This window comes from Desmodus rotundus, chromosome 9 (genome assembly GCF_022682495.2).
Source record: "Desmodus rotundus isolate HL8 chromosome 9, HLdesRot8A.1, whole genome shotgun sequence".
Lineage (NCBI taxonomy): Eukaryota > Metazoa > Chordata > Mammalia > Chiroptera > Phyllostomidae > Desmodus > Desmodus rotundus.
This window is the reverse complement of record NC_071395.1, coordinates 42,969,038-42,996,287: the sequence shown is the minus strand read 5'-3', so window position 1 is coordinate 42,996,287 and position 27,250 is coordinate 42,969,038. Positions and strand designations below refer to the sequence as shown.

Here is a 27,250-nt window from a genome sequence, read left to right as displayed (position 1 = left end):
GTGAGATGCCACTACTTGATTTAATGGGTATGTATGTAGGCATGAAGGGACACACGTCTTCCTTCACCCCTCCTCATTGGGGCCATGTCTTCTGCCTTCGACCCCACCTGCTTCTGGGTCTGTTCCATGGCTGGAAGCGGGGCGCGGCAGCCTGGCCGACCCCAGCAGACAGGCAGCTCTCCTCCCTGTGCAGGGGCCACATGGGCATGGGAGCATCCCTTGGTGCACGGCTCATCCTCAGTTCTGCCAGTCAGGCTCAGGCTGGGAGCGCCGCCGTGTGGAGTCTGAGAAGGAGATGAGGCTCAGCCAAGGCGGGAGGACCTGCATTCAGCCACCCTGCACACCCCCAATCCAGTTGCCCTGCACGCCCAAGCCCTGCCAGGCTCACCTCTCTTGGATTTGTTGCAGCCGGTGCTGCTGGGCCATCATCTCCTGTCTCTGTCGCTGTGTGTGGCCCTTGAGGGCCCACAGGATGTGGCTCTGCTTGTCAGCATGGGCCTGTGGGGTCAGGAAAGAAACCTCAGCTGGGGGCTGCCTCACTTCCCATACCCAGATCTTACCCGGCCCCTCCTCCCCATTGCATTGGTATGACCCAGCGAGTCACTGCTACTCTCAGGCCTCAACTTGCCCATCTGTAAAATGGGGAAGAAATGGGACTCACTTGGTGGAATTATGAGCATGATAGGAATTATTAAAGGGCACAGTGCTGGGTACTCTCTAGATGCTCAAGAAATGTTACCAGTTACTCTAAAAGTATTCACTTGTTGAGTACCTAGCATCTTCCTGTCCCCGTGCTGAGTATCTTATCTGCGTTGAGTCCCTGGCTCCACTCTGAGACATCAGCTGTTGATTTTGTTTGCAGATGGGGAAACTGAGCAATGGAGAGGGATATGGGTTTTGCCCAGGGTCACACAGGATAGAAGCCGTGGTGCTGGGAGGCTGACCTGGGTCAGGGGGATCTCTGGGACTTGCTCTAGAAGCAAGTTCTGGCTGGGAATCAGGGTCTCGACTCTCCCAGGGCTGGGAGCTCCTTACCTTTAAGGCCTCAAATTCTTGCCGGGCATGGCCCAGCCAAGCACCTCTCAGCTGGACTTCTAGCTGCTGCATGCTCTCCCGCAGCACGTGCTGCCCCTGAGCCGTCTCTCCCAGCGCCTGTGCTGTGGCTTCTGCCTGCAGCTTTAGAGCATCCTCTTCCATCTGATCAATAGTTAGACATTAGTAGGATGACCAACTTGTCTTTGGTTGCCTAGGATATTCCTGATTTTAACACTGAAAGTACTGTATTATAGGAACCTCTTCCTAGGCAAACCCAGTTTCTCACCCCCTAGTCATAACTCCACTGCAGATTTGCACCCACCCTACAACACCCCAACTGCAGTGCCCACCTGCATCTTCAACAGGCTTGCTCGTAGCTCCTGGGCTGCATCCCGGCCCTGGCTGACTTTCTGCCCCAGGAGCCCCAGTGCACGGCCGTAGAGGCCTAGGCTATGCCTGGCCTCCACCAGCTGTGCTTCTGTGGCACTGTACACACTGTTGAAGGCCTGACCCAGCTGCAGGGCCCCATGGAAGAGCAGGGTCAGCTCCTCATGCTGTGCTGGCTCCAGGGTGCCCACGGGGGCTGCAGAGGCAGGCCAGACCCCCATTGCTAGGGCACACAGACACAGCGCGAGCACAGGCATGGCTGAGGCGTTCGAGGTGTAGCCACAGCACCACCGCTGCCTCCTTTTATGCCCTGACACCCCTTTAACCCCCGGTCAATCGTTAACCAGCCAGCCGGGTGTGTGTGTTGTGCAAGGGCCTGGCAGTGGCACGATGGTTGCATCAGGCGAATGTCCAGCTGGGCCATTCTGGAATCATGCTGGCCGGGGCTCAGGGCCAGATGTGGGCTGGGGGCACTGGGAGAGGGCAGGCCCAGGTTCTGCTGGGGCCTCTGAGGCTTTGAGCTTTGGTTTCCCTGCCTGTGGGATAGGCATAGCAGTAGCGGTAATATCAGTGAGTCTTATGAGTCCCGCCAGTTTGCTCAGGGCTGTTCCACTGCCATCCCTGTAGCTGATCACATACCCTCCCCACAAGCCTGGGATGCCGAGGGGCCTTTGGTGGCCTGGCTGAGAACCAGGGGCGTGGGTGCAGGTGGCAGGGACTTCCAAGGTCACACAGCCCGACTGCCAGACCCACACGTGTCCCTGATGAATGCTCACTGCCCGTTTTCTCCCTAGATAAGTGTGGGGAAGTGCCTCCTTTCCCTTGCCTATAAAAGGGGGGTGGCATTAGTCCTGTGCCACAAACTGCCTGTGAGAAGTAAATTAGTTGTTTCACGATGAGTGCTTAGAACAGAACCTGGCACACAGGTGCCCCCTTAGTGATTGTGCCATCATTGCTGTTCCTGTTGTCATTGGTATAGTTAAGGAGGCTCAGCTGGAGGCTCATCTGGGGGCTCAGAGCTCCCGTTGTACAGATAGGGAGCCTGAAGCCCAGAGCGTGGTCAGGGCTTCCACAGTTACCCAGGGAGGGAGGCAGACCTCTGACCCCAGCCAGGCCCCTAACTTGACTGTAGCCTCAGTTTCTCCACCTGAGAGATGGGTCATGTAACTAGTGGCTTCTCCTGGGGCAAAGGGTGGACAGGCCCCCGAGTGGGTAAGGGGCAGGTCAGCCCAGGCAGGGCTTATGCTTGACCCCTGGCCAACTGGGGCACCTTGGAGCCTCAGCCCTGAACACCCATTTGTCTTCCTGCCTTCTACCTCACCTCACCTTCTTAGTGCCCCCAGACCTCTGCAGACCTCTGTGTTCCCACCCCTGCCACAGTTTCCCCACCTGTGCTCTGAGGGTGCTCATCTGTCTCCAACCCTCTGCCAGTCACATTTCCGGACTGTGCCCCTAGTCGTCCCTTACCCAGCCCTTAGTGCCATGTGGTCATTTTTGTCCCATGTCCCAGGCCAGGCTTAGACCAGTGGCCCAGCCTCTTCTGTCCCTCTGATGTCCCTCTGATGTCCCCCACCCCGTCCCCACAGGAACCTGCTCTACGTGTACCCGCATAGCCTCAACTTCAGCAGCCGCCAGGGCTCCGTGCGCAACCTCACCGTGCGAGTGCAGTACATGGCGGGCGAGGACCCCAGCCAGGCCCTGCCGGTCAGTGCCTGGGCCCGCGAGAGGGGGGTGAGGTGTCCCTGGTGGGGTCCTCATGGCCCTGCTCCCCCAGGTCATCTTTGGCAAGTCCAGTTGCAGCGAATTCACCCGAGAAGCCTTCACACCGGTGGTTTACCACAACAAGTAGGCAGGGTGTGGGGACAGGGACACTCATGGGGGGGGGTCAGGAGCAGGAAGAGGGGAAGGAAGGGCAGGTTCTGGAAGTGCTAGTGGGGGAACCTGTGGCGGAGAGCAGAGAGGCTGGGGCCTACGGCACTGGGGGAACCCGTGACTGAGCAGTGGGGTGGGCAAAGAGGATCCTAGCCCCCAGTTGAACCCCAGTCTGGTCCTGCTAGGTCCCCTGAGTTTTACGAGGAGTTCAAGCTGCATCTTCCCGCATGTGTGACTGAGAACCACCACCTGCTCTTCACCTTCTACCATGTCAGCTGCCAGCCCCGGCCTGGCACAGCCCTGGAGACTCCTGTGGGCTTTACTGTGAGGCCCCCCTGCCAGCCCCCACGCCCCCACCCCAGCCCTCCTGGCCCCTTCACAGCCCAACCCTGACCCCCAGCCTCTTCCTAGTGGATCCCGTTGCTGCAGCACGGTCGCCTGAGGACGGGCCCCTTCTGCCTCCCAGTGTCTGTGGACCAGCCCCCGCCCAGCTACTCCGTGCTCACACCTGATGTATGTGCCCCGGCCCACACCCCCACTCTGGCCCCTAGTTCCCCAGGCTCCTGCTTCTTGGGCCCCTGGGAATACATTCATTACCCACCTTTCCCACCAATACCTGGCACCTCAGCAATCCCCATTAGCATTCCCCACTCTTCTCATGGTCCCCCATTCATGCCCTGCCTTCCTTCCCATCAACAAACACCCCTGGAGCCTTGTTGTCCTCTGTTAGGGCCTCCAGGGCCCCCAGCTGCCTCATGAGCCCTACTACTGCCTCTGTGTCCTACTGCCCTTTGTGTTCCTCCCTGTCCCCCACTGTCCTTGCCTCATTAGTGCGCCTGCCTCTGCATTCACTGTCCCGCACTAGCAGCCCTGCCTGCTTCCCTGATCACTGTCCCCAGGAGTGCTTCAGGGCCAATCACCCCCACCCCCTCCACGCATGCTTTGTCACCCTCCCACTTATCCTTGAGCTGTGTATTAATGCCCCTGGGGCCTCAAGCCTTCCATTATGCTATTTCCTCATTCATTCCCTTCAGTTAATGTTCACCCTGGGTCTCCATTCTCAGCCTGCTCAGTGTAACCCCATAGTGCTCCCTCCCAACTGCCCCCCCGCACCCCGTCTCTGGGCTGGACTGGGGCCAGGTTGCACAGCTGCTCCCTGAGGCAAGGCTGTGCTCGGGCTATGGTGTCGCAATAGCTGAAATGCCTGGGGCTGGTGGCCTGATCAGTGGGGGGTGGCCGGCCAGTGCCCACCAGTGTGTCCCTCCCACAGGTGGCGCTGCCGGGCATGCGCTGGGTGGATGGCCACAAGGGCGTGTTCAACGTGGAGCTCATGGCTGTGTCCTCCGTGCATCCCCAGGTAGGGGGTGGGATGGGAACCCAGGAGTTGGGCAACAGTTCCCACTGACCAGGGAGAGGCCTGGCCTTGGGCCACGGACATGACTTCGGTCAGCTGGACCTGTCTCCCAGGAAGCTGCTGACTCAGGCAGAGCAGCAGTGCCAGTGGCCACCCCAGCTGGGGCTTTGGCCCTGTGCGTGGTCTCTGCTCCCACCTTTGTCCCTGCTACTTCTGTGGTTGCTGCCCCTCTCTCTTCCTTCATCTAGTGTCTCATCCCTGTCCTTCTTTATTATCGATTCATTGATCCCCAGCCTCAGTGTCTCTGCCCATTCAGCCCCCAGCTCAGTCCCCTGAACCAGGGGCCCTGGCCCCTCCCCACTCTCCCCTGACCCCCCCACCCAGGACCCATACCTGGATAAGTTCTTCACCCTGGTTCATGTCCTGGAGGAGGGCGCCTTCCCATTCCGGCTCAAGGACGGCGTGCTGAGTGAGGGCACCGTGGAGCAGGAGCTGCGGGCCAGCCTGGCAGCCCTGCGCCTCACAAGCCCTGAGTTCCTCGTCGCCTTCTCTCACCACGTGCTGGACAAGCTTGTGCGTCTGGTCGTGCGGCCTCCAATCATCGGCGGCCAGATTGGTGAGCAGGCACGGCCTCAGACCCCAGTTTCCCCATCTGCAAAATAGCCCCTTACTCCCCTGGTCCTGGGTGATCTCCTCTGTACCGTTTATCTCTCTGGACGCAGTTTTCCCATCTAGAAAATGACCCCAACTCACTAGGTTGTGACCCTTTGATTGGCCGCATGATCCCTTGGACCATAAAGTCTGTCAGGAAGAAACTTGACCTCTGCTCTGCCCGGCAGTGAACCTGGGTCGTGGAGCTTTTGAAGCAATGGCCCATGTAGTCAGCCTCATCCATCGGAGTCTGGAAGCTGCCCAGGATGCCCGTGGTCATTGCCTTCTGCTGGCTGCCTATGTCTACTATGCCTTCCGCCTGCCTGGCACCGAGTCCAGCCTCCTGGGTGGTGAGTATTGGTGGGAGAATCTAGAGAACAGGAAATATCTAGGAGGAAAGCAGACTAGACAAAGGAAACAGCATGTGCAGAGGTCCTGAAGCCACATAGGTCTTGGTTGGTTTGGGCAACTTGCAAGAGATGTAACTTTTTGCTCCATCCTGAGTGGTGTGGTCTATGTATACTTGCTGGCAGGTGACTTAGCCAATCAGCAAGGTACTCAAGCAGGGTAACCTGGGTTTGAATCCCAGCTCTGCCTCCTGTAAGCTCTGTGACCCGGGGCAAGTGCCTTCACCTCTCCGAGTCTGTTTTCCTGTTTGTAAAACAGCAATAATGTGTCCCCCTTTCCTGGGGGTGCTGTTAATAGTAAATGACATAGTAGTCCATGCAAAATGCTGGGTACAGTGAGTACTCAATAAAGTTGGATTTTTTTCCTCATTTGTTAAATAATTAATAATAACCACTACCTTCTCTGTGCACTTACTATGTGACAGGCACTGTTCTCAGTGTTTTCTAGTCTCCCCAAAATTGTTATGAGGCATTTTACAGGTGAGAAACCTGGAGTCTCTGAACAAGAAAATGACTTCCTCAAAGGCAGCCCACTGGGGAGGGGCGGGTCACCAGGGCAGGTAGGCGGGTGGCTGACCGTCTTCCGTCCATGCTCAGGGGCCCCTCCAGTGACAGTGCAGCCTGCCACGCTGGCCCGTGGCCCTGGCCGCCCTGCGAGCCTCTACCTGGCTCGCTCTAAGAGCATTAGCAGCAGCAATCCTGATCTGGCTGTGGCCCCTGGCTCTGTGGACGACGAGGTCTCCCGCATCTTGGCCAGCAAGGTAGGAAGGGTGGGACCCTGGAGCCTCTAGCCTCAGTGGCCAGGGGGTGGATGAAGGATCTCAGTGTTGATGGACGGCAGGAAACAACAGGCAACGGCATGGACACAGGCTGGACCCTGGGCGGCAAAACCGGGCTGTGGCTGTCACAGGGTGGGTGGGAGCTGTGGGGTTTACACTGGGCTCCACACCCTGGGGCTGACCCAAGGCTGGGTTACTAGAGCTTGGCCTGCTTGTTAAAAGCAGTGTGAACATAGTGCAACAGGCACATTTATGTATGTATTCCATGCACACACAAGCATGGGTGCATTACATGCATGCCCTGTGTATACACACACACGGGGCATGAAACGTGTGCCCTGTATGCATACAAACGTGAGTGTACATGTGTGCGCGCCAAAGGTGTGTACACCCTGGGGGTGCATGTGTGTTCCGCGCGTGTGTGCACACATATATGGGACAGATGTGCACATGCCCCATGACTGTGCATACATGGAGCACTTGTATATGTGTATGATCGCAGGTGAACGTCTCTGTGTGTCCTACACATGTGTGTGCACGAGTGTACATGTGTGTTTGTCACATCCATGAACATGTGGGCACAGGTGTGTGTGTGTCCCGTGCATATGCAAATACAGGTTCATATACTCATGCACCCCGTGCACGTACACACACACCAGTTTCCCAGGGTTCTATGTGGGCGCCTACTGGGCATATGGTCCAAGGCAGTGTTCGCACCTGGTTTTCTTATTTATTTATTTATTTATTTATAGACAGAGGGGAAGGGAGGGAGAAAGAGAGAGGGAAACATCAATGTGGTTGCCTCTCATGCATCCCTACTGGGGACCTGGCCCACAACCCAGGCATGTGCCCTGGCTGGGAATCCAACCCATGGAGCCACACCAGCCAGGGCCACACTTGGTTTTTCATGCTGGTTTCTTTGTTGTGTGCCCATGGATTCTACCACTTACCCGTGTATCTCCAGGGTATCGACCGCTCACACTCCTGGGTGAATTCTGCTTATGCTCCAGGAGGCAGCAAGGCTGTGCTGCGCCGGGCACCCCCATATTGTGGGGCCGACCCCAGACAGGTGTCCTCCCTCCCTGCACCTGCACGCGTGTGACCTCACCTTAGCATGAGCTCCTCCTACATCCTGGCTGTGGCCAACTAACCTAGGGGGGCTTCCTGAAGGAGGCAGCAGACCCCTCCTGCCTTTGTTTGGGTTTGTGGAGTCCATGTAATAGGCATTACAGGGTTATCTTAACCAGCCTTCTACTGCCACATGGACCCACAGCCTCAGGCAGAGACAGAAAGGATGGGTGGTATGTAAATAGCATGTAAATGATATGCAAACCCAACTACTATAACCTCACTGCCCCGCATGGCCTGTTTCTCTCCCTTTAATCCACTCTGTTCAGAAGACTCAACTGCTCCCTTGACATAGCAGTCTGAATGGCCCCAAGGAAACAGAACTGAACCTCTGGGCTCCCCCATCCTGTGTCAGACAAAGAGGCACAGCTCCCTTTATTCTGCCCCTTCCCAGGGACTTAGACAGACTTGGGTTTGAATCCTGGCTCTACTACGGGCTCACCCTGCATCCCAGGCTCTGAATTTTCAGATGTAAAGATTCAAAGTAAAGTGTTCGGTGCAGCAGTCTGGAGCCTGGGAGGGAGTTGGGGCGTTGCAGGTGGGCTGCTGTTGGCAGGGGGATCTTTGGCCCAGCCCTGCCTCGGGCTGCTGGCTAGTTGGGGTGATAGGCACCAATCAAACAAACACACCGGTGTGTGAGTGCAGTGTGAAAATGCCTGAGGAAACGGACAGAAATTGGGCCACCGGCCTCCCTCAGGGTGGTCTGGGGCTTCTCTCCAGAGAGATGACATTTTTCTTAGGACCTGACGGTGCATAAGTGTCCCAGGCCCTATTCTAGCTCTGTGCCTGTCACCCAGGCAACCTGCACTGCATGGCGGTCCAGGGGACTATTAGCAGCAGGGGCAGAGGGACTTTTGGACAGGCTTTTCCCAGGGTTGTTGGGAACGGGGTTCGTGGGTTCTGCCAGCCCCCAGGCATTTTTAACAGGATTCCCCCACTGTCCTCAGATCTCTGAGGTGTCAGCTTTGAAGATCACATAAAACGTGATGAGGTGGCTAGAGGGTGGGCATACCAGGTAGGAGGTGGCAGTGAGGCTGGCCTTGGTGGTAAATGGCCCATCTGGTGCGTGCTGAGAAGCCAGGGTGTGTGGCTGGGACTGTGGGAGCTGGGGGCCCTCCAGTGCCAAGGCAGAGGCCTGGGCAGGTCCCTGGGCTGGGCCATCTCCGTCATTGGGTCTGTTCTTCCTGCTAGCATCCTCACCTCCTGACCAACAAAGGAGGAGGGGAGAGTGGTTGCATCCCCATACCCATTTCACAGATGGGGACACTGAGTCGCAGTGAAGCCCCAAGCAAGGCTGGAGTGGGGCCAGGCCTGGAACCCAGGGCTTCTCATCACCATCTACCACCTCTGTCCTATAATTCTTCCTTTCTCCTCCTCCATCCTCATGTTAGCCTCCTCTGTCTATACTCTCCCTCCTCCACATCTGTGCCCTCTTCCTTCTCCGCCCACCCCTGAACTCACTGACTCATTTACATTCTCCTCCCTTGTCCACACTCTGTCTTCCCCACCTGCAGTGATTTCACCTTCTCCACCTATACTTCTGCATCCATTCTCCCACCTATGTCGCTGCTGGGTCCTGCTCCATCCTTGCTCCCCTCCACTCCCTGCCTGCTGGCTCTCTGGTCCACATTCTAATGTGTTCTGTTCACCTTGCTTGTCCCCTCTTTGCTGTGTTTTCTTGTTATCCTCATCTCTGCCACACTCCTTCCCCATCCATGCCCCCACTGCCACCTCCACACGGACACATCTTTCCTGTGTCCATGCCAACAAGCTCTCTTCCTGTGCACACTGCCTGGACCCACACTAACCCTCCATGCCATCCCACCCTCTTCACCCCACCCCATCATAGGCCATCGACTGCAACTCTAGCCGAACCTCCTCCTACCTCGAAAGCTCCTCCTCGGCCCCACCAGCCACCCAGCCGAGACCCACTGTGCAGAAGGTAGTGGGAGGCAGGGGGTGGGGAACACAGTTTTGGCCTAGGCCTGGCAAAGGGGTCCAGAGTGCTTGTCCAAGCCCAGCAGAGTCTGGAGAGCCCAGGGAAAGGGCACATGTGACTCCTGCCCCCTCCCTCCTGCATGGCCTCCTGTTGCTCTAACCCCAAGCCCTCCAGCTTCATTTTCCCCTCTCATGCCCTCCAGAGGGGGGTAGGGTGGGCCCCTGCTCTCTGTGACCCCTGCCCCTGCCTCCAGCTGCTTCACGAGGAGCTGGCTCTGCAGTGGGTGGTCAGCGGCAGTGCCGTGCGTGAGGCCGTCTTGCAGCACGCCTGGTTCTTCTTCCAGCTCATGGTGAGCCAACCTCTCCCCGCCTGCGAGCAAGAGGCCCCCAGGGGAGACTCACTCTCTGGGAAGGAAGCCCCTGAGATTGTACCTGAGAGCCCTGAGAAATGGCCCCAAGAGGACCCCCACGTATAGTTAGAGGAGACACCTAAGAGGATCTTTCCCTGGAGAGAGGACCCCTAAGTCCCCCTCCATAGAGAGAAGAGCCCCCCCCCCACTTTCCCTATGAGACTGGGGAAGACCCTAACCGGTGAAAAGACACCCCCCCCCGACACACAACCAGAGATATCCTCAGAGAGAGAAGGAAACCCCTGTGGTACTATTTGAGACATAACCTAAACTGTTCGCTCAGCCTGGGACTGACCCACTGAGGCCCTGCCCTCAGTTCAGAACTACAATGGGGCTCAAGTCCCACCCAGGACCCCTTATGCCCACCTTCACCTCACCTCCCTTGCTGCTAAAACACCATTTGCAGCCCTCAAGCCCCATCCCCATCTGGCAAGTCCCTTCTACCCCAGAGCCCCTGAAGCCTTGCCCCCGTTCTCACCCGGCCCCCAGGTGAAGAGCATGGCCCTGCACCTGATTCTGAGCCAGCGGCTGGACACGCCCCGCAAGCTTCGCTTCCCTGGGCGCTTCTTGGACGACATCGCAGCCCTGGTGGGCTCTGTGGGCCTGGAGGTCATCACCCGGGTCCACAAGGTAAAGGGGAAGAGACCTCAAAGCGGGAGGGGCTTGAGGGAGGACATAGAACCTGCCAGGCAGGGGCACCAATCCTGCCCAGTGCTTCCTGGCTACGAGACCACAAATCCGATTTGCTGGATGGGCCTGTTCTTTCAATATCATTTCTTGAGTACCTACTGTGTGTACAGCCCTGTGCTGGGCGCTAGAGACACAACAGTGAACAAAACAGACCCAAACCCTTGCCCTTGAAGGAGGTGAGGGAGCCATCTATGCGACATCTAGGGGAAGAGTGTTTTGCAGGGGGAACAGCAAGTGCAAAGGCCCTGAGGTAGTTGGGCCGTGCCTGGGCTGTTCGAGGAGCAGTGAAGCGATGAATATGGCTGGATGCCCTGACTGGTGTGGCTCAGTGGGTTGGCCGTCGTCCCACAAACTGAAAGATTGCTGGTTCAATTCTCAGTCAGGGCACATGCCTGGGTTGCAGTCCAGGTCCCCTGTCGGGGGGGTGTGAGAGGCACCCAATCGATATTTCTCTGGAACATCAAGGCTTCTCTCCCTTCTCCCTCCCTTCCCTTCTCTAAAAAAAATAAATAAAGTCTTCTTTTTTAATTAAAAGAAATAAGAATGCAGCTGGAGAGGAGCGAGCAAACCAGGACTGGGAGTTGGTGGAGGCAGAGAAGTGACAGATCCATTAGCCCTTACCAGAGTGTCAGTATACAGTAAGTGCTCAATAAGTGGGCACCGGTGTTCTGAGACCTTGACAGTTGTTCAGTCCCTGGACCACTACTTCCAATGCCCTCAGGAGTTAAGCAGGCAATAGTAATAATGGCAGTAATAATATCGAGCACTTACTGCGTATCTAATCTCTTCAGATGAGTCACATCATTAAATTCTTCCAGCAACCCCGTGAAGTTTGTATCATTATTCCCATTTTACTGGTGGAGAAACTGAGGCAGAGAATGACTAACAACCTGATACCATACATCTGAGAAGAGGCAGAATTGGGGATTTGAACCCAAGCTACCAGGTGCAGAGCCCACACCGCTACCATCGGCGGGCATGGAGGACCAGAGGCATGTGCTCGTTAGCTGTAGCTGGAATAGCTGATTTTTAAAGTGAAATGGGGCTTCTGCATTTTACGGAAACTTCGGATTTTGGAAACACTAGTCTGGCCCCAGCCAGCCCTTGTGCAATCCCCCACAACTTCTGGGCTGGTCTCAGAGGTCTCAGCCTTGCTCCACTGGAGCCTCCCCGGGGCCTGACATTCCCAGGGGCTGGCCCAGATTGTGAGGAAACCACCCTGAGACAGGGTTGCAGGGAAGACCAGTGCCCCTGAGAAGCACTGTCGTCACAGCTGCCAGTGGGGCATCGGTGACAGGTCACCGTGGTTTCATTCCTTGACTTTCGTCGAGCACCAGCTGTATTGGGCTCCGTGCACAGGGCCAACCCAGCCCATGCACCACGTGGACTCGGAGCTCGAGCGGGTTTTGAGTTTTGTTTCTTTGGGTTGCAGAGAACTAAGGGCCACTGAGGCTGACTTGTGAGGCCACAGAGTGGCTCATGAGTGCACCAGGGAGGAACAAGCACCAGCTGGGCCCTGTACCATAGCAACCTCCTTGCTGTTCCTCACACTTGTGCGGCCCCTCCTGCCCCCAGGGCCTTTGCCTTATTCTTACCTCTGCTTAGAATGCCTTTTTCCCCTTCTTCGGGCATCTGCCAAAACAGCACCCTGTTCAGTTGTCTTCGACACACAGAGTCCTCTGGGATCCTTTGGTTTACTGTGTCTCCCCCCACACGAGACTGAGCTGTACAAGCAGTACATGCTCATTAGGGCAGAGGTGAATTTGCTCAGACATAATCACAAGTGGTTTAAAGGTGACCAAAGTTTATTTCTGAGTGTAAGTGGGCTGTGGGGGTTCAATAGTATGAACCTGGCCATTGGGGTTCACGCAGTGCCCACCGCGTCAGGCTGGCAGACTATGGGAACGGGAAGACCTGCCCCTTCCACTTAAGTGGCCACGGTCCTTCTCTAACTCCATTGGCCAGAATGTGATCACATGGTCATTTTCAGCTACAGAGGGGCTAGGAAATGTGGTCTTCACCCCTTTCTGAACTCTGTGATAATCCAAGAGGTGGGAGGAGAGTATCTGGGGGGTAGTCAGCAGCCAGTCTCTGCCATCCATGTGGTGTTATTTAAATCTTGTGAGAGAGGAAAGAAAATACAGTCCTAAACAAGGAGACAACCAGGAAGGCCTGGAGTGCCAGAGAGCAGGCGGGTGTGTCAGGAAGACCAGGGGTCTGGGGCAGTGATGTGGCTCCCGGAGGTCCCTGGTGGCCTCAGGAGCAGCCAGGCCCTATGTGGGGACTGAAGCTCGTTGGGAGGGGTGCACGTGGGCTGACAGGCCGTGTGTTCTCAGGACATGGAGCTGGCCGAGCGCCTCAATGCCAGCCTGGCCTTCTTCCTCAGCGACCTACTGTCCCTGGCGGACCGCGGCTTTGTGTTCAGCCTGGTCCGGTCCCACTATAAGCAGGTAGGGGTAGGCACGGGGAGAACGACGCACCCACCCGTGGGCGGCATGGCGGGTGGTGGGCGTGATGGGCGGAGAAACTGTAAATGTTGCCTGCTGATCCCCTCCCCCCACAGGTGGCCACTCGGCTGCAGTCAGCCCCCAACCCCGGGGCACTGCTGACCCTGCGCATGGACTTCACCCGCATCCTGTGCAGCCACGAGCACTATGTGATCCTCAACCTCCCCTGCTGCCCCCTGTCGCCCCCAGCCTCGCCCTCACCCTCGGTATCCTCCACCACCTCCCAGGTGGGCTGGCCTCACTTCTGGCTCCTCCCTTGACCTCTGACCTCAGCCTATCTTCTGGCGTTCCCTAGTCTCTGTGCATTTCACAGTGGGCCACTGCCCAGGGGGACCAACCCCTTACCTCTGACCCCGCATGCTCAGCAGTTTACTGGGGACCAGGTTCTTATTTTTCTACCCTAAGTCTTGACTCACAGACCTGCATTTCATCTGCTGTTTCTCAGACCTCTGACTTTTGACCCCATTCCCTTCACCTCACAGACAGGTTAATGTCATTCTCTCACCTCTGACCCTGAACTCCATGCCCACTGTCACCTCTGTGTAAGTTAATGCCAATCTTTCACCTCTGGCTCTTAACTTAAGAAGAGTTAATCCTAACCCCTCACCTCTGACCCTTAACCTGGACCCCTGACATCCCTGCTTTCCCTCCAACCCCCCTTCACCCTCTGCAGAGTTCCACCTTCTCCAGCCAGGCCCCAGACCCCAAAGTGACCAGCATGTTTGAGCTGAGCGGGCCATTCCGACAGCAGCACTTCCTGGCTGGGCTCCTGCTGACAGAACTGGCCCTGGCCCTGGACCCTGAGGCCGAGGGGTGAGCACGGGCCCTGTTTGGCTCCAGTGGATGGGCAGGCCCAGGCGCTGTGCTCACTCCATCCTGAGTACCTCTCTCCTCCACAGGGCATCCCAGCTGCACAAGAAGGCCATCAGTGCTGTCCACAGCCTGCTGTGTGGCCATGATGTTGATCCCCGTTACGCTGAGGCCACAGTGAAGGCCCGTGTGGCCGAGCTGTACCTGCCACTGCTGTCGCTTGCCCGGGACACGCTGCCACGGCTGCATGATTTTGCGGGTCAGTGGGCCAGGGCAGGATGGAGTCACGCAATCCAGGGACTTAACTGACGCACAAGGCTCAGGATGGGAAGGTGGGAGAACACAGTTAGGAGTAAAAGCATGGCATTAGGGTCCAGAGACTGGGTTCAAGTGCTGGTGCAGGGCCCTGGCAAACCATTAACCTCTCTGAGCCCCAGGTTCCTCACCTCTAAAACAGGGGCAGTGGTTGCACAGCTGCTCCCTATAGTTACATTCCAGTTTGCGGAGCTTTAGCATGGGGATATTGTCTAGCCCGCCATAAATGACAGATATTATGACACTCGTTAGCTTCTTCTAAGAGAGGCCGTGCGGAGGGGAGGCGGGGAACATCAGGGTGAGGGCACTTGGAGCCCTGAATCCGCCGTTCACTCACGTGCACACTCACTGGCACCGCTCACGGACGCGTACACAGTGGTTGGAAGCACAGGCTTTAGTTTGTGGGTTGATCCCTTTCATCATTTGGAGGAAATTTGTGGTCTTTATTTCTTCAGTGTTTTTTTTTTCCCTGCCTCATTTTCCTGCTTCTTTCCCTCTGGGACTTCAATTACACGGACTTTAGACCTTTGGTCCTGCCACACAGGCCTCCTGTGCTCCCATCTGCTTTCCGTTCTCTCTTCTCTCTGCTTCACCTGGGAGATTTTCTGCTCGCCTGTGTCTGAGGTCGCTGCTTCTGACTTCTGCTGTGTCCAGTCTTCTCCTAACCCCATCCATTGAGTTCTGAATTTCAGGTGTTACATTTTTCAGTCAGAAAATATCTATTTGATTTTTGTATGTGGATTCCAATTCTCTGCTGAAGTCCTCCATCTTTTTGCTCATTTTAGTCTATCTTTTCCACTACTTATTTTAAAGTCTTTGTTTGCTTTTGGTCATCTACATGCCTGCTTCTGTGGTCTCTTTTTCTCTCTGATCAATCATAGTTTGCCGCCTCTTCGCATGCCTGGCGGCTTTTTATTGTGTTTTGGACAAGGCATGTAAAAGAACCACCAGGACTGAAGTGATCCATTTTCCCCTCGTGAGGGTTTCCCTGTCCCTCCCCCGGGCAGATGAGTTAAGGGGCTGTTCACCTCAATCCAGTGAAAATTGAGCTTGGTCAAGCTGGGCTGGAGCTAGTCAGACCAGGTTGACCTTTTGGTTCAAGAATCTCTAGGGTGAGACCTGTTCGGTATTTATTGGCTGTTTCTCTCTATGATGAGACTTGGGGGGGGCGGGGAGGTGTGGGGTATTCTTTCTAAGGGCATAGATTTTTAGAACAAAACCATTTAGGTTAAAACCCTAGCTTTACTATGTCCTACCTGCTGTGTGACCCAGGCAAGTAACTTAACCTCTACAGAGAGGATAACTTCAGTTTTCTTATCTGTAAAGTAGGAGTGGTAAAGATCCTTATCTCATAGGGTTTTTTGAAGGTTACTAGTTAATATGTATATTGTTTTATCCTCACCCGAGGATACATTCATTAATCCCAGAGAGGGGAAGGGAGATAGAGATGGAGATGAGAGAGACAGAAAGAGGGAAACACTGATACAAGAGCAACACCCATGAGTTGCCTCTCGAGTGCACCCTGACAGGACTGAAATGGCAATCTAGGCACATGCCCTGACCAGGATTCGAACCCATAACCTTATGGTTTACGGGGCAATGCTCCAACCAACTGAGCCACACTGACCAGGGTGGGCGTTAATATTTTTCAAGTTAGAATAGCACCTGGCACATAGGAGATGCTGTGTAAGTGCAGATTGATGCTGTAATAATAGCAGCAGCCTATGTTTTTGTCATCACCGCCATCATCTTTATAGTTACTGCTCCTGTGGGCTAGGCCACGTTCTAAGTGCTGAGCATGTAGCAGTGACCAGAGTAGATGTTATAGTCCAAGTCTTTGTGGACACAGTGAATGTATCTGGTTACAAGCATAAGAAGAAAGCTCCAGGAGTAGATAACTGGAGGTTCCACCCTGGCCTGGGGGGTGGTATCAGGAAAAGCTTCTATGAGAAAGTCACCTTTGAGCTAAAATTTGAGGTGGAGGGACAGCAGTTAAAAGGACTCATTCTTCTCTCCCTCTGCTTCTCCCCCCAGAGGGCCCAGGTCAACGGTCAAGGCTAGCTTCAATGCTCGACTCAGACACAGAAGGGGAAGGGGACATTGGAGGCACCATCAATCCCTCAGTGGCCATGGCCATCGCTGGTGGCCCCCTGGCCCCTGGCTCCCGGGCCAGCATCTCCCAGGGCCCAGCGACTGTGAGTGTGGGGCTGGTCTCCTGAGACACCATCCAATCTGGTGATAGAACTTACGCAGTGAGATTCAAATCAGCCAGTTCTCATCTTATATGGGGTAAGGAAAATGACTCTGTCTCCTCTGAGCACCTTCTTTCCTCTCTGGCCCCAGGGTTCTCGCTCAAGCTGTCCCCTCTCTGCCGAGTCCAGCCGGACCCTGCTGGTGTGTGTGCTGTGGGTCCTGAAGAATGCAGAGCCAGCCCTCCTGCAGCACTGGGCTGCCGACCTGTCCCTGCCTCAGCTGGGCCGTCTCTTGGACTTGCTGTACCTCTGCCTGGCTGCCTTCGAGTACAAGGTTCGGGGGCAGGCAGGGGCCTGGGGCGTTGGCGGCAGGCTGAGTATGCACACAGGGCTCTCGGTGCCGTGGCCTGGGTGTGCCAGTTCCTGTGGGTGAAGGGGTGGACCGTTTCTCTGCTGAGCCAAAGAGAAGAGGGAGCATTGTCTTCATGAATAGAATTTGGAAGGTGCGGAGAGCTTGCAGTAAAGAGGAGAGCTGGGTCTTCAAGCACAGGGTCCCAGAGGTCAGATAGGGCCAGGAGAGGTGCGACCATGTTAGCCTAGGTCCCACAGACAAGGGCAGTCAACTTGGAACCTGTTCTTTGACCTCCCAGGGGAAAAAGGCCTTTGAGCGCATCAACAGCCTCACATTCAAGAAGTCACTAGACATGAAGGCTCGCCTGGAAGAAGCCATCTTGGGCACCATTGGAGCACGACAGGAGATGGTGCGACGCAGCCGTGGTGAGAGGGAGAGGCGCCCACGCCTGTCCCCACCAGCTGCTCCCACCCTGTGTCTGAGGGACCCCAAGAGGGCCCACCCCTCTGGCTGGCTCACTTTTCCCAGAAGTCCATGCATCATTCCCGTATGCATGGTGTCTCTGCCCCCATCTGTTCTCACATGTCATTCATGTCTAACTGTGTGCGCATCCACTTAGCAAGCGTCCATACCCCCCGGTGTTCTCACAGGTTACCCTGCCTGTGTGTCTTTGTGTCTTGTGTTTGTACCCCTCAGTCACGTGTGTCCTTATGTCTTTGCATATCTGTGAACATGCACCTGTGCATCTCAGAAAGGAGCCCGTTTGGGAACCAGGACAACGTACGCTGGCGGAAGAGCGTCACACACTGGAAACAAACCTCGGACCGTGTGGACAAGTGGGTGTGGGCCAGAAGTAATTCTCCAGGGACAGCAGTTTCCAGAGAACTGGCACTCAGGGGCACCTGAGGGAGGGGGAGAACTCAGCCATGGAGTACAGTCTGGCTTCAAGAGACTCCCCAATCCCCTCCTTTCCCCTTAGGACCAAGGAGGAAATGGAACACGAGGCCTTGGTGGATGGGAACCTAGCAACTGAGGCGAGCCTGATAGTTCTGGACACACTGGAGATCATCGTGCAGGTAGGGCTTGATCCAGCATCTCCCTGACCTCTGACCCTGCCGTACCTTGTGATCTTTGACTCCAGAATCCCTCACCTTTCCTGATTCCCTAACCAAACCAGTTCCTAACAGCTGGGTTTCTGACCCCGCAGACGGTGATGCTGTCAGAGGCCCGGGAGAGTGTCCTGGGTGCAGTACTGAAGGTCGTGTTATATAGTCTGGGCACTGCCCAGAGTGCCCTCTTCTTGCAGCACGGCCTGGCCACACAGCGGACCCTGGTGTCCAAGGTGAGCACCACTCGGCAGCTATAGCTCAGAGTCACAGTGACAGCCCAGTCATTGAGTACCTACTGTGTGCTCAACAAGTCCATGAAGCACACACTCCTTAGCCACAGTTTACAGAGGAGAGAACTGAGGGTCAGAGTAGCAAAGTCACTCACCCTGTGTCACAGCAAGGGCCTGACTCCAGTTTGACTCCAAAGTCTGCTGTGCGTGGCCAACGAAGGCAGAACAGACAGGTGCCCCTGCCCAAGTCCGCACAGGGGACCTTCTGATCTGACACACGGAGGGGCTGACCGGCACCTGTCTTGGTCCTGGGGGCAGTTCCCTGAGCTGCTGTTCGAGGAGGACACGGAGCTGTGTGCCGACCTCTGCCTGAGGCTCCTGAGGCACTGCGGCAGCCGCATCAGCACCATTCGCACACATGCCAGCGCCTCCCTCTACCTCCTCATGCGCCAGAATTTCGAGATTGGCCATGTAAGTAGAGGCGGCCGAGCAGGGGTTGGGTGCAATAGATGGAGGGTAGGCAGGGAGGGGGTGATGTCGGCAGATCAAACAAGTGCTGGTATAAGGGTCCGAGGCCCACAGGTGCACTCCCCCTCTCTGCACCTGTAGAACTTTGCCCGTGTGAAGATGCAAGTGACCATGTCGCTGTCATCCCTGGTGGGAACGACCCAGAACTTCAGTGAGGAGCACCTGCGACGATCTCTCAAGACCATCCTCACCTATGCCGAGGAGGACGTGGGGCTGCGGGACAGCACTTTTGCAGAGCAGGTGACCCGGCTCAGCCCCAGCTCTACCCTCAGCAACCTAAGGGTCTTTAATCTGCCCTGCTCAACCCCTGACCTCACCATCTCGGCCCTGTCACTTCCCAATGAGGGCCACTTCCCCATTCCAGGTCCAGGACCTGATGTTCAACCTGCACATGATCCTGACAGACACAGTGAAGATGAAGGAGCATCAGGAGGACCCCGAGATGCTCATCGACCTCATGTACAGGTGAGCAGGGCTGGGGGTCCTTTGCCATTCACACCAAGATAGGTCAGGGGACAATGAGTAGATACATGAGGACGTGGGCAGGGAGCAGATGAGCATACAGGTGATACGAAGGGCAAGTAAGGAGGCCAGGTGAAGAGGGGCCAGGAGAGCAGACAGATAAAGATAATCGCATGGGCAGACAGGTGAGAGACAGTTAAGGGCTCATAAATGAGTAGATGAAAAGGATGTCAGATGAACCTACAGAACAAGACATGAGAGGGGACAGGTGGGAGAGACAGGTGAAGTGCAAACAATGGGTAAGGGGGTGACCGGTCAGGGGAATAAGTGATCTGGGGAAGAGGTAAGTAAGGGGCATTTAATAAGAAATTGGGGAGTGGGAGGTGGAGAGACAGATGATGCAGACGGGGAAGTCGGGCACACATGGGAAGGATGGGCCTGGGTAGGTAGGTGAAATGGTGCATGTGCAAGAGGATTAGTGAGTAGGGCGTGGCCCAAGGTTCCACAGGTGGAGTACACGGAGGAGCAGGAAAAGTGAGAGAATGATACTTGTGGGATTAGTGAGCACAGGGAAAGTGAGGATTGGAAGTGAGGGATTGGATAAGTGGAGAGACAGGTGAATAGAGGAAAAAGGGAGAAGATGGACAGGCAAATGGGAAATAGGTGAGGGGTTGGGCAGGCAAGGGAATAGGTAAAGGACTGGACAGGTGAGACAGGTAAGGAGATGGACAGGTAAGGGGATAGAAGCGGGGATGGACAGGTGGGTTAAGGGGTAAGGGGCTGGACAGGCGATTTAGGTGAAAGGGTGGAAGGTTGGACAGGTGAGGAAACAGGTAAGAAGATGGACTGGTGAATGGGGTACAAGAGAATGGATGGACAGGTAAGACAGTTGAGACAGGTCAAGGATGGGCAGGTGAGATAGGTGAGGAGACAGGTGAAGGGCAGACAGTGAGGAAGTAGGTGACTGGATGGACAGATAAGGGGCAGGCAGGGTGGGCAAAGTGAGTCCCCATCCTCCTCATACCCCCCTCACCTGGGCACCAGGATTGCCCGTGGCTACCAAGGCTCCCCAGACTTGCGGCTGACATGGCTGCAGAACATGGCCGGGAAGCACGCAGAGCTGGGCAACCACGCGGAGGCTGCGCAATGCATGGTGCACGCGGCCGCACTGGTGGCTGAGTACCTCGCCCTGCTCGAGGATAGCCGCTACCTGCCCGTGGGCTGTGTTTCCTTCCAGGTGAGTGGTCGGAGGGGTGGTGGGCAAGGACAGGGCGTGGCACATGTGGGGCAGGAACCAGGCTCTGACACTACTTCCCACCCCAGAACATCTCGTCCAATGTGCTGGAGGAGTCTGCCATCTCCGACGACATTCTGTCGCCCGACGAGGAGGGCTTCTGCTCCGGGAAGCACTTCACGGAACTGGGGCTAGTGGGACTACTGGAGCAGGCAGCCGCCTACTTCACCATGGTGAGGCCTGAGAACACAGGGCTCGGCCGGGGTGGCATCACAGGTCGCTGGTGGCCAGTACCTGCTCCCAGTTACCAAGGGGAAGCTGCTGCTTGGCCCTTGCCAAGGGGAGATTTGCAAAGAAGGAGAGTGAGGACCCTCAAAGCCCCCCATTGTCTGCCTTTCTTCCTGTTAAAACCCTTGACAGGCAGGCTGGATGTTGTAAATCTTTAACACATTTAGGTAGTATCAAATTTTATTTTATTATAGAAAATTTCAAGTACACATAAAAGAAGAAAGTTGTACCCTTACCACTCCCATACCCAGCACTCAAATTTATCAACCATTTGTATTTACCATCTTGTTTTTCTTTTAGTAAATTTTTTTTTAGATTTTATTTATTTAATTTTAGAAAGAAGGGAGGGAGAAAGAGGGTGAGAAACATCAATTGGTTGCCTCTCAAATGCCCCCAACTGGGGACCTGGCCCACAGTCCAGCACTGCCCCAGCTGGGAGTTGAGCCAGTGACCTCTCAGTTGGCAGGCTGGCAGTCAGTCCACTGAGCCACACCAGCCAGGGCCCATCTTGTTTTATTTCCTCTTTACCTCTAACTATTTTGGGCTGTGTTTTCAGGGTTTTTTGACATCTGAAAAAACAAGATCCCAATTTTCACAAATCGATGAGACAATGTGATCACTCAGTTGGAGTTTTATAAGCCCTTGCTAACTGGTGTGTATGGTCAGGGGACCAGCTGTGTGGACACCACCCAGGGCTTGTTAAAATACAGAGTCCTGGGCTGCCCAGCCCTCTGACCCCTGCATTTTAAAGAGATCCAAGGTTCCTGTGCGAGTTGGAGCTGGAGAAATTCCTGCGTAAAACAAATCTGGTATCACACTGTCATACCCACGAGTACCTGTGTGCTGGTCCCGCTGAGAAAGTCCCTTTTCTACAACTCTTGTCCCACATGACCAAGTTAACAGGAATTCTAAAATACCAGTCCATGGTTAGATGTCCCTAAGTATCTTTAAAAAATATTTTTTAAAGCTGGTTTGTTTAAATCAGTTTCCACATAAGACCCACGAAGGGTGATGGCAGGTCTCTTAAGTCTCTTTTAAACAAAGAAAACAAAAACAAGCAGGGCCTCAGTTCCCCTCTTTTTGCAATACCCCTATTGCACTTCGTTTGCTTTTTATTTGATATTTTTAGAGAGAGAGAAAATTTGTTGTCGCACTTATTTACGCATTCATTGGTTGATTCTTGTACGTGCCCTGACCCGGGATCAAACCTGCAACCTTGGTGTATCAGGCTGATGCTCTAACCAGCGGAATGACCCATGCTGGCCAGAGCCATGCGTTTCCTGATGAGTTGATGCCTGGGCATTTAGTTTTTGTTGTTCTAAAGGGGTTTCTCCTCCAGTTTGCTTGTTTGTGTAAAAGCAGTTGTTTTTTTCTGCATTATACTTGCTGGCGATGGGGACCTTGTTCCAAAAGGCTCCCTGGCCTGCCTGGGGCTGGTTGTGTCCCTGTGCTGTTGCTTGACCTGTTTCTCAGTTGCTGCGTTTCTGGAATGTGGTCATTACATCTGGGGCCCCACTCAAATTCAGGGTCGGGTTGCCTCACGAAATTTTTTTCCTAGGGTGCCAGGCCTCCTAGTGATGTTGTTTTCATTATTGTCACTTCGCTGGAGTCTTACAGACAGAGGCCTCAAGGGAAGAAGCCATAGACATAGACCTTCTGACAGACAGCAAACATCCCCGGGCACCTGCTATATGTCAAGTTTGATGCTGGCACCAGCTAGGGATAAGGGGCACCCATGAGTGATCATTACCATGTACTAGGAGGCTGTGGTCAGGAAGGTCTTAGGCACCAGGCCAGGTGGGCTGGTGTTTGAGTCCTAGCCCTGCAGAGCTTCTCCATGTCTAAGGTTCAGCTTCCCTTCTGAGGAATGGGGGGAACAACTGGCATCTCCTCCCACCAATGAAGGAACATGGGTAAAGGATGTACACAGTTCCTAGTCCATAATAAACATGGTGGAGACTGCAGAGGGGTCTGTATGGACCAAGTGGAAAGGCTAGTGCCCCATCTGGAGGAGGGGATGGTCAGGGTGAGCTTCCTGGAGGAGGTGATGGAGGATGGAGCTTTGGAGTGTAGGTAGGAACACAGAGGGGAGGGCTGTCCCAGGAAGGAGAGGACCAGGGAAGGTGTTGGGAATCCTGACACGCTCCACCCCCACTCCAGGGTGGGCTCTATGAGGCAGTAAATGAGGTATACAAGACCTTGATCCCCATCCTGGAAGCCCACCGTGACTATAAGAAGCTGGCAGCCGTGCATGGCAAACTACAGGAGGCCTTCACCAAGATTATGCACCAGGTGTGTCCACGAAGCCCTCCCAGACTGTGCCTTTGGCCCTGCGCCCTCCTTCCCAGGCTCTACTGATCTTGACCCTTCTTCTCTACCCCACAGAGCTCTGGCTGGGAGGTAAGTCAGCCTGGTGGCCATCTACTTCTGGGGCTCCCGAGACAGCTAGTCAGCAGCAGTGGCCAGGGACAACCACCAGGGGGCGCCGGAGGTGCACAGTTGCTTGGACAGGGGAGTTGGGGCTCCGTGGGTGATGACACACCCCCACTACTTTCCCCTAGACCTCCCCTCCCTGCCCCCGATCTCCAGGGCAGCCTGTGACTCACCCAGCTGGGAGCACTCCAGAGACACCCCTCCCTCCGGCTGGGCCTGCTCAGTCACTGCCTGGGAGGGGGCTCTGACTCCTTCCCTGTCTCTATTTCTCTTTTTCCTGTCTGTCTCTTGGTATCTCTTGGTCTCTTTCCCTCCCTTTCTCCCTGTCTCTGTCTCCCTCCTTGTCTTGATCACTCCGTCTGTCTCTCTTGGTCTGTCTCTCCCTATCTCCCCAGCTTCCCCAGGATCTCTGCTCCTCATTGCCACTTAATGCTCCCCCTCTCTCGCCTCTCCCTCACTTGAGTCTATTTTTAGGCATCTCCTAGTTTGGGGAGAATTTTCTGGCCTAAGACGGCACCCAGAGCCGAGGGCTGGGTGGGGGCCGGGTGGGGCAGGCAAGTCCCCTCCCTCCCGGGATCTCTGGTCTCTATCCCTGGCATGGTTCTCTGGGGTAGCATAACCAAGACCCTGGGGGTTTGGGGTCTCTGACCTCTGACCTCCCCCATGACTTTGTCTCTGCCCCCTGCTCCCCACTTCCATCTCCTGGTGCCCACCCCTCCTTGGATCTGCCTTGGTGAGTGAACATGGAGCCCCCCTTCCTTTCTGGTGGCTGGGGCGGCGGGTCCCTCCTTCCAATCTTAGGGCTGGGGGGTGGGGAGGGGAGGGATGCCCTGGAACAAAGGAGGCAGAGCCTCTGCCCAAGCATTTGTTGAGCACCTGCTGCATACCCAGCCCTGTAGGCATTGAGGACACAGCTGTGATCAATACAGCCCCAGTTCTTATTTCACGTTGGGATCCAGACTCTGAAGGACTGCATGGGGTGAGAGGGAGAAGCAGAAAGTACGGACTTGTGTTAAATGAAGAGAAAGATTTGGGGGAGTAGGAGACAGAGGCTAGGGAGAGACAGCAAGGGTGTGGGCAGTTGGCAGTCATCTAGGTCCATGCCCCAATATTCAAGAGGTCCCCCCTTCCAGTGCCTATGATATGATGTTCTTGGGGTCCTCACATCCCCACCCAAAGTTCTCTGGGTTCCCTCTGCCCGTGTCCACCTCTTCCACATCTGGGACAGGGGGACCTCCAGCAGGGCCTCCTGGGCAACAACACCCCTTCCCACAGCCCCAGCGTGTTTTTGGAACATACTTCCGTGTGGGTTTCTATGGTACCCGCTTTGGAGACCTGGACGAGCAGGAGTTTGTATACAAGGAGCCATCCATCACGAAGCTGGCTGAGATCTCACACCGGCTAGAGGCACGTCTGGGTGGTGGGGAGAGGGATGGGGCACAGGTTGCCCTGGGGTGGAGTGGGGGCTGTACCTGTACAGCCCGACTCAGCCTCATGTCCCTAGGAGTTCTACACAGAGAGGTTTGGGGAAGATGTGGTCGAGATTGTCAAAGATTCCAATCCTGTTGACAAGACCAAGCTTGACCCCCAGAAGGTGAGGGCTTCCAGCTGTCCCCCTAGGGTCCCCAAAATCCTACAGTCAGGGAGACTTTAAGTAATATTTCTTGGAAATCCTCAAATTTTATTTCTCTGGGAAACTCCAAAGCTTATCTCTCCCTGGAGGACCCCCAAATTCTTAACCTCAGGCAATTCTCAAACATAAGGAGACCTGGGACTCCCAGATGCGAAAACCCCAGACCCATGGAGGCCCAAATCCCCTTTCTCCAGGGACGGAGCCCTGCTGGGAGGCTGGCAAGCCCCAGGGGGGTGTGCTGGGACTGTGGGAACCTCACACCTGAGCCTCGTGCTCCAGGCCTACATCCAGATCACGTATGTGGAGCCACACTTCGACACCTATGAGCTGAAGGACCGGGTGACCTACTTCGACCGCAACTATGGGCTGCGCACCTTCCTGTTCTGCACGCCCTTCACACCCGATGGCCGTGCTCACGGGGAGCTGCATGAGCAACACAAGCGCAAGACACTGCTGAGCACAGACCATGCCTTCCCCTACATCAAGACACGCATTCGTGTGTGCCACCGGGAGGAGGTAGGTGGGGGCCCCAAACCCGGGTTGGGAGAGGTGAGGGGACTCACAACTCCAACCTCCAGACCTCAGTCTATAGCCTTATATCTCTACCTCCAGACCCAAGTGATCCAGGGCTGGATCTCAACCAGACCAAAGGCACCAGAGCCAAACAAAGGCAGCCTAGCCTGGCTCTGGCAGACCTGGGCAGGCAGGAACCCCAACACACTATTCATTACACAGCCACTTAGACTCCCTCCCACACCAGCTGCCCTCGGCTGGCTTGGGTCAGGATGTCTTCAGACCCCAACCATTGTATGCTGCCCCTGACCCTGCAGACAGTGTTGACACCAGTGGAGGTGGCCATCGAGGACATGCAGAAGAAGACACGGGAGCTGGCCTTTGCCACTGAGCAGGACCCACCTGATGCCAAGATGCTGCAGATGGTGCTACAGGGCTCTGTGGGGCCCACTGTGAACCAGGCATGGCTGGTAGGGGATGCAGGCTGCCCAGGGTCCCCCAGGGTCCATGCAGACACCCTCACAAGGCCCTCTCACCCCACAGGGTCCCCTGGAGGTGGCCCAGGTGTTTTTGGCAGAGATCCCGGAAGATCCCAAGCTTTTCAGGCATCACAACAAGCTACGGCTCTGTTTCAAGGACTTCTGCAAGAAGTAGGCCTGACCTTGCCCATTAGAGCCCCTCCAACCCCCATCATGGCTCTCTGCCTACTTTACCCACCATTCTAGCTCCTGACCCCACCTCATGGACTCCTCTGCCTCTCTGGTCTTGCTTTCTCTCCCGAGTGCCAGTCTCTGAGCACCCTGCCATCTGGCCCTCAGGTGTGAGGACGCACTGCGGAAGAACAAGGCCCTGATTGGGCCAGACCAGAAAGAGTACCACCGTGAGCTAGAGCGCAACTACACCCGCCTACGAGAGGCTTTGCAGCCTCTCCTCACCCAGCGCCTGCCCCAGCTGCTGGCACCAACCACAGCCAGCTTCAGGTGCCTGACTTGGGCCCCCCCCCTCCCCCCCGACCCAGAGAGGGCAAGAGGAGGCAGTTGCAGTTTGGAGGTTGTTGTGCCCATCAACATGTGTACTTGGCTTTGCACACAAGGATGTGACTACTGGGACGTGTGCACAGATGTACTCTCTGGGCAGCCATTTTGGATCCTGGTGGGTCAGTTCCCAGGCATGCAGCTTCATCTTTCTGAGCCTCGGTTTCTACATTCGTAAAATGGGCATGATATGACTCTCTGGTGGAGGGTTCCAGGAGAGAATCTGAATCCACAGCCAGATCAGAATGGATGTGAAAGGTGCAGGGAAGACTCCAGAAGGAGCTGTGGGGGAAGAGGGGAGAGAGAGGACTGAGAGCATTGTGGAGTTTGGGGCCCTACGTCCATGTTGACCCACCTCATTCCTCCCCCAGGAACTCCTTGAACAGAGCAAGTTTCCGGAAGGCCGACCTCTGAGCTCATGGCCTGAAACCACACCCAGAGGAACCCGCACCCTGGCCTCAGCTATGTGCCTTTCTGGGAGTCTGTCCCACCACCCACTGGCGGTGACCACAGTGCATGTGGGGCTGGGCCCTCTGTTCCTGTCTGTGCACTGATACTTCTTACCTTTTTTAATTTAAAACTTTTTTTATGAGCAGCCTGTGTGGTGTCGTCCCTGGGGGGCTGGGTGCCCAGTCTATCCACACACCCTGATCTCTGACAGACACTGAGACCATATTGGGTGCCCGAGACGGAGCAGTGATGATAGACACAAATGCCTGCCCTTGTGGGTGAAGGCAGCACACAAAATGTCCCATGTGTACTTGGGGAAGAGTAACACTTATTATTTTTAAAGGAACATTTATTAAACCCTTGCTGAGTGCCCAGCCCTGTACTAAAAGGCTCCCAGAAAGACACTGCTCCATTTATGGGTCTTTTTGCCCAAGGCAACTCCAATAGGCCCCTGCCTCGTAGTTAGTGAGTCTCCTCAGCAGTGGTGTCAGGCACACTCTTAAACCCCA

At 55.4% G+C, this 27,250-nt stretch overlaps 2 protein-coding genes across 16 annotated transcripts in view; one reads left to right on the top strand and one right to left on the bottom strand.

Moving 5' to 3' along the window:
* The window catches only part of DOCK6 (dedicator of cytokinesis 6), a 40,898-nt gene extending 14,018 nt beyond the window's left edge, over positions 1 to 26,880 (top strand). For 7 of the 15 annotated variants that reach the window (XM_053930505.2, XM_053930503.2, XM_053930509.2 and 4 more), the window contains 35 exons: positions 3,009 to 3,126; positions 3,197 to 3,267; positions 3,480 to 3,618; positions 3,706 to 3,807; positions 4,565 to 4,651; positions 5,033 to 5,264; positions 5,488 to 5,649; positions 6,304 to 6,467; positions 7,450 to 7,554; positions 9,806 to 9,901; positions 10,451 to 10,591; positions 12,988 to 13,101; positions 13,215 to 13,385; positions 13,832 to 13,971; positions 14,058 to 14,227; positions 16,318 to 16,478; positions 16,627 to 16,809; positions 17,126 to 17,252; positions 17,579 to 17,663; positions 17,807 to 17,903; positions 18,035 to 18,169; positions 18,485 to 18,637; positions 18,776 to 18,934; positions 19,059 to 19,159; positions 20,201 to 20,393; positions 20,480 to 20,623; positions 22,839 to 22,970; positions 23,064 to 23,078; positions 24,393 to 24,518; positions 24,616 to 24,705; positions 25,024 to 25,260; positions 25,575 to 25,718; positions 25,801 to 25,907; positions 26,076 to 26,237; positions 26,663 to 26,880. In XM_053930505.2, coding sequence (XP_053786480.1) covers positions 3,009 to 3,126; positions 3,197 to 3,267; positions 3,480 to 3,618; positions 3,706 to 3,807; positions 4,565 to 4,651; positions 5,033 to 5,264; positions 5,488 to 5,649; positions 6,304 to 6,467; positions 7,450 to 7,554; positions 9,806 to 9,901; positions 10,451 to 10,591; positions 12,988 to 13,101; positions 13,215 to 13,385; positions 13,832 to 13,971; positions 14,058 to 14,227; positions 16,318 to 16,478; positions 16,627 to 16,809; positions 17,126 to 17,252; positions 17,579 to 17,663; positions 17,807 to 17,903; positions 18,035 to 18,169; positions 18,485 to 18,637; positions 18,776 to 18,934; positions 19,059 to 19,159; positions 20,201 to 20,393; positions 20,480 to 20,623; positions 22,839 to 22,970; positions 23,064 to 23,078; positions 24,393 to 24,518; positions 24,616 to 24,705; positions 25,024 to 25,260; positions 25,575 to 25,718; positions 25,801 to 25,907; positions 26,076 to 26,237; positions 26,663 to 26,705 — 4,606 coding nt within the window. In that variant the 3' untranslated portion in view covers positions 26,706 to 26,880. Of the gene's footprint in view, positions 1 to 3,008; positions 3,127 to 3,196; positions 3,268 to 3,479; positions 3,619 to 3,705; positions 3,808 to 4,564; positions 4,652 to 5,032; positions 5,265 to 5,487; positions 5,650 to 6,303; positions 6,468 to 7,449; positions 7,555 to 9,462; positions 9,556 to 9,805; positions 9,902 to 10,450; positions 10,592 to 12,987; positions 13,102 to 13,214; positions 13,386 to 13,831; positions 13,972 to 14,057; positions 14,228 to 16,317; positions 16,479 to 16,626; positions 16,810 to 17,125; positions 17,253 to 17,578; positions 17,664 to 17,806; positions 17,904 to 18,034; positions 18,170 to 18,484; positions 18,638 to 18,775; positions 18,935 to 19,058; positions 19,160 to 20,200; positions 20,394 to 20,479; positions 20,624 to 22,838; positions 22,971 to 23,063; positions 23,079 to 24,010; positions 24,091 to 24,386; positions 24,519 to 24,615; positions 24,706 to 24,938; positions 25,261 to 25,574; positions 25,719 to 25,800; positions 25,908 to 26,075; positions 26,238 to 26,662 lie in introns of those variants that run through there. The other 8 variants (XM_053930507.2, XM_053930504.2, XM_053930510.2 and 5 more) reach the window with 6 other exon arrangements.
* ANGPTL8 (angiopoietin like 8) lies at positions 2 to 1,709 on the bottom strand. The gene is made up of 4 exons (XM_024556954.4): positions 1,386 to 1,709; positions 1,036 to 1,197; positions 389 to 498; positions 2 to 284 (listed from the first exon to the last, which is right to left on the bottom strand). Exons 1-4 carry the CDS (start codon positions 1,677 to 1,679, stop codon positions 257 to 259), a joined length of 594 nt encoding a protein of 197 aa, XP_024412722.3. The 5' UTR covers positions 1,680 to 1,709; the 3' UTR covers positions 2 to 256.
* Positions 26,881 to 27,250: the final 370 nt, after the last annotated feature.

Bases quoted from the DNA above. Each gene is read 5' to 3' on its own strand.
- ANGPTL8 (XM_024556954.4), bottom strand. From the start codon at position 1,679: ATGCCTGTGCTCGCGCTGTGTCTGTGTGCCCTAGCAATGGGGGTCTGG. The intron at 1,198-1,385 runs GTGGGCACTGCA...ACTATTGATCAG, and splicing joins CAAGCCTGTTGAAGATGCAG to ATGGAAGAGGATGCTCTAAA. The intron at 285-388 runs GTGAGCCTGGCA...TCTCCTTCTCAG, and splicing joins CTGCAACAAATCCAAGAGAG to ACTCCACACGGCGGCGCTCC.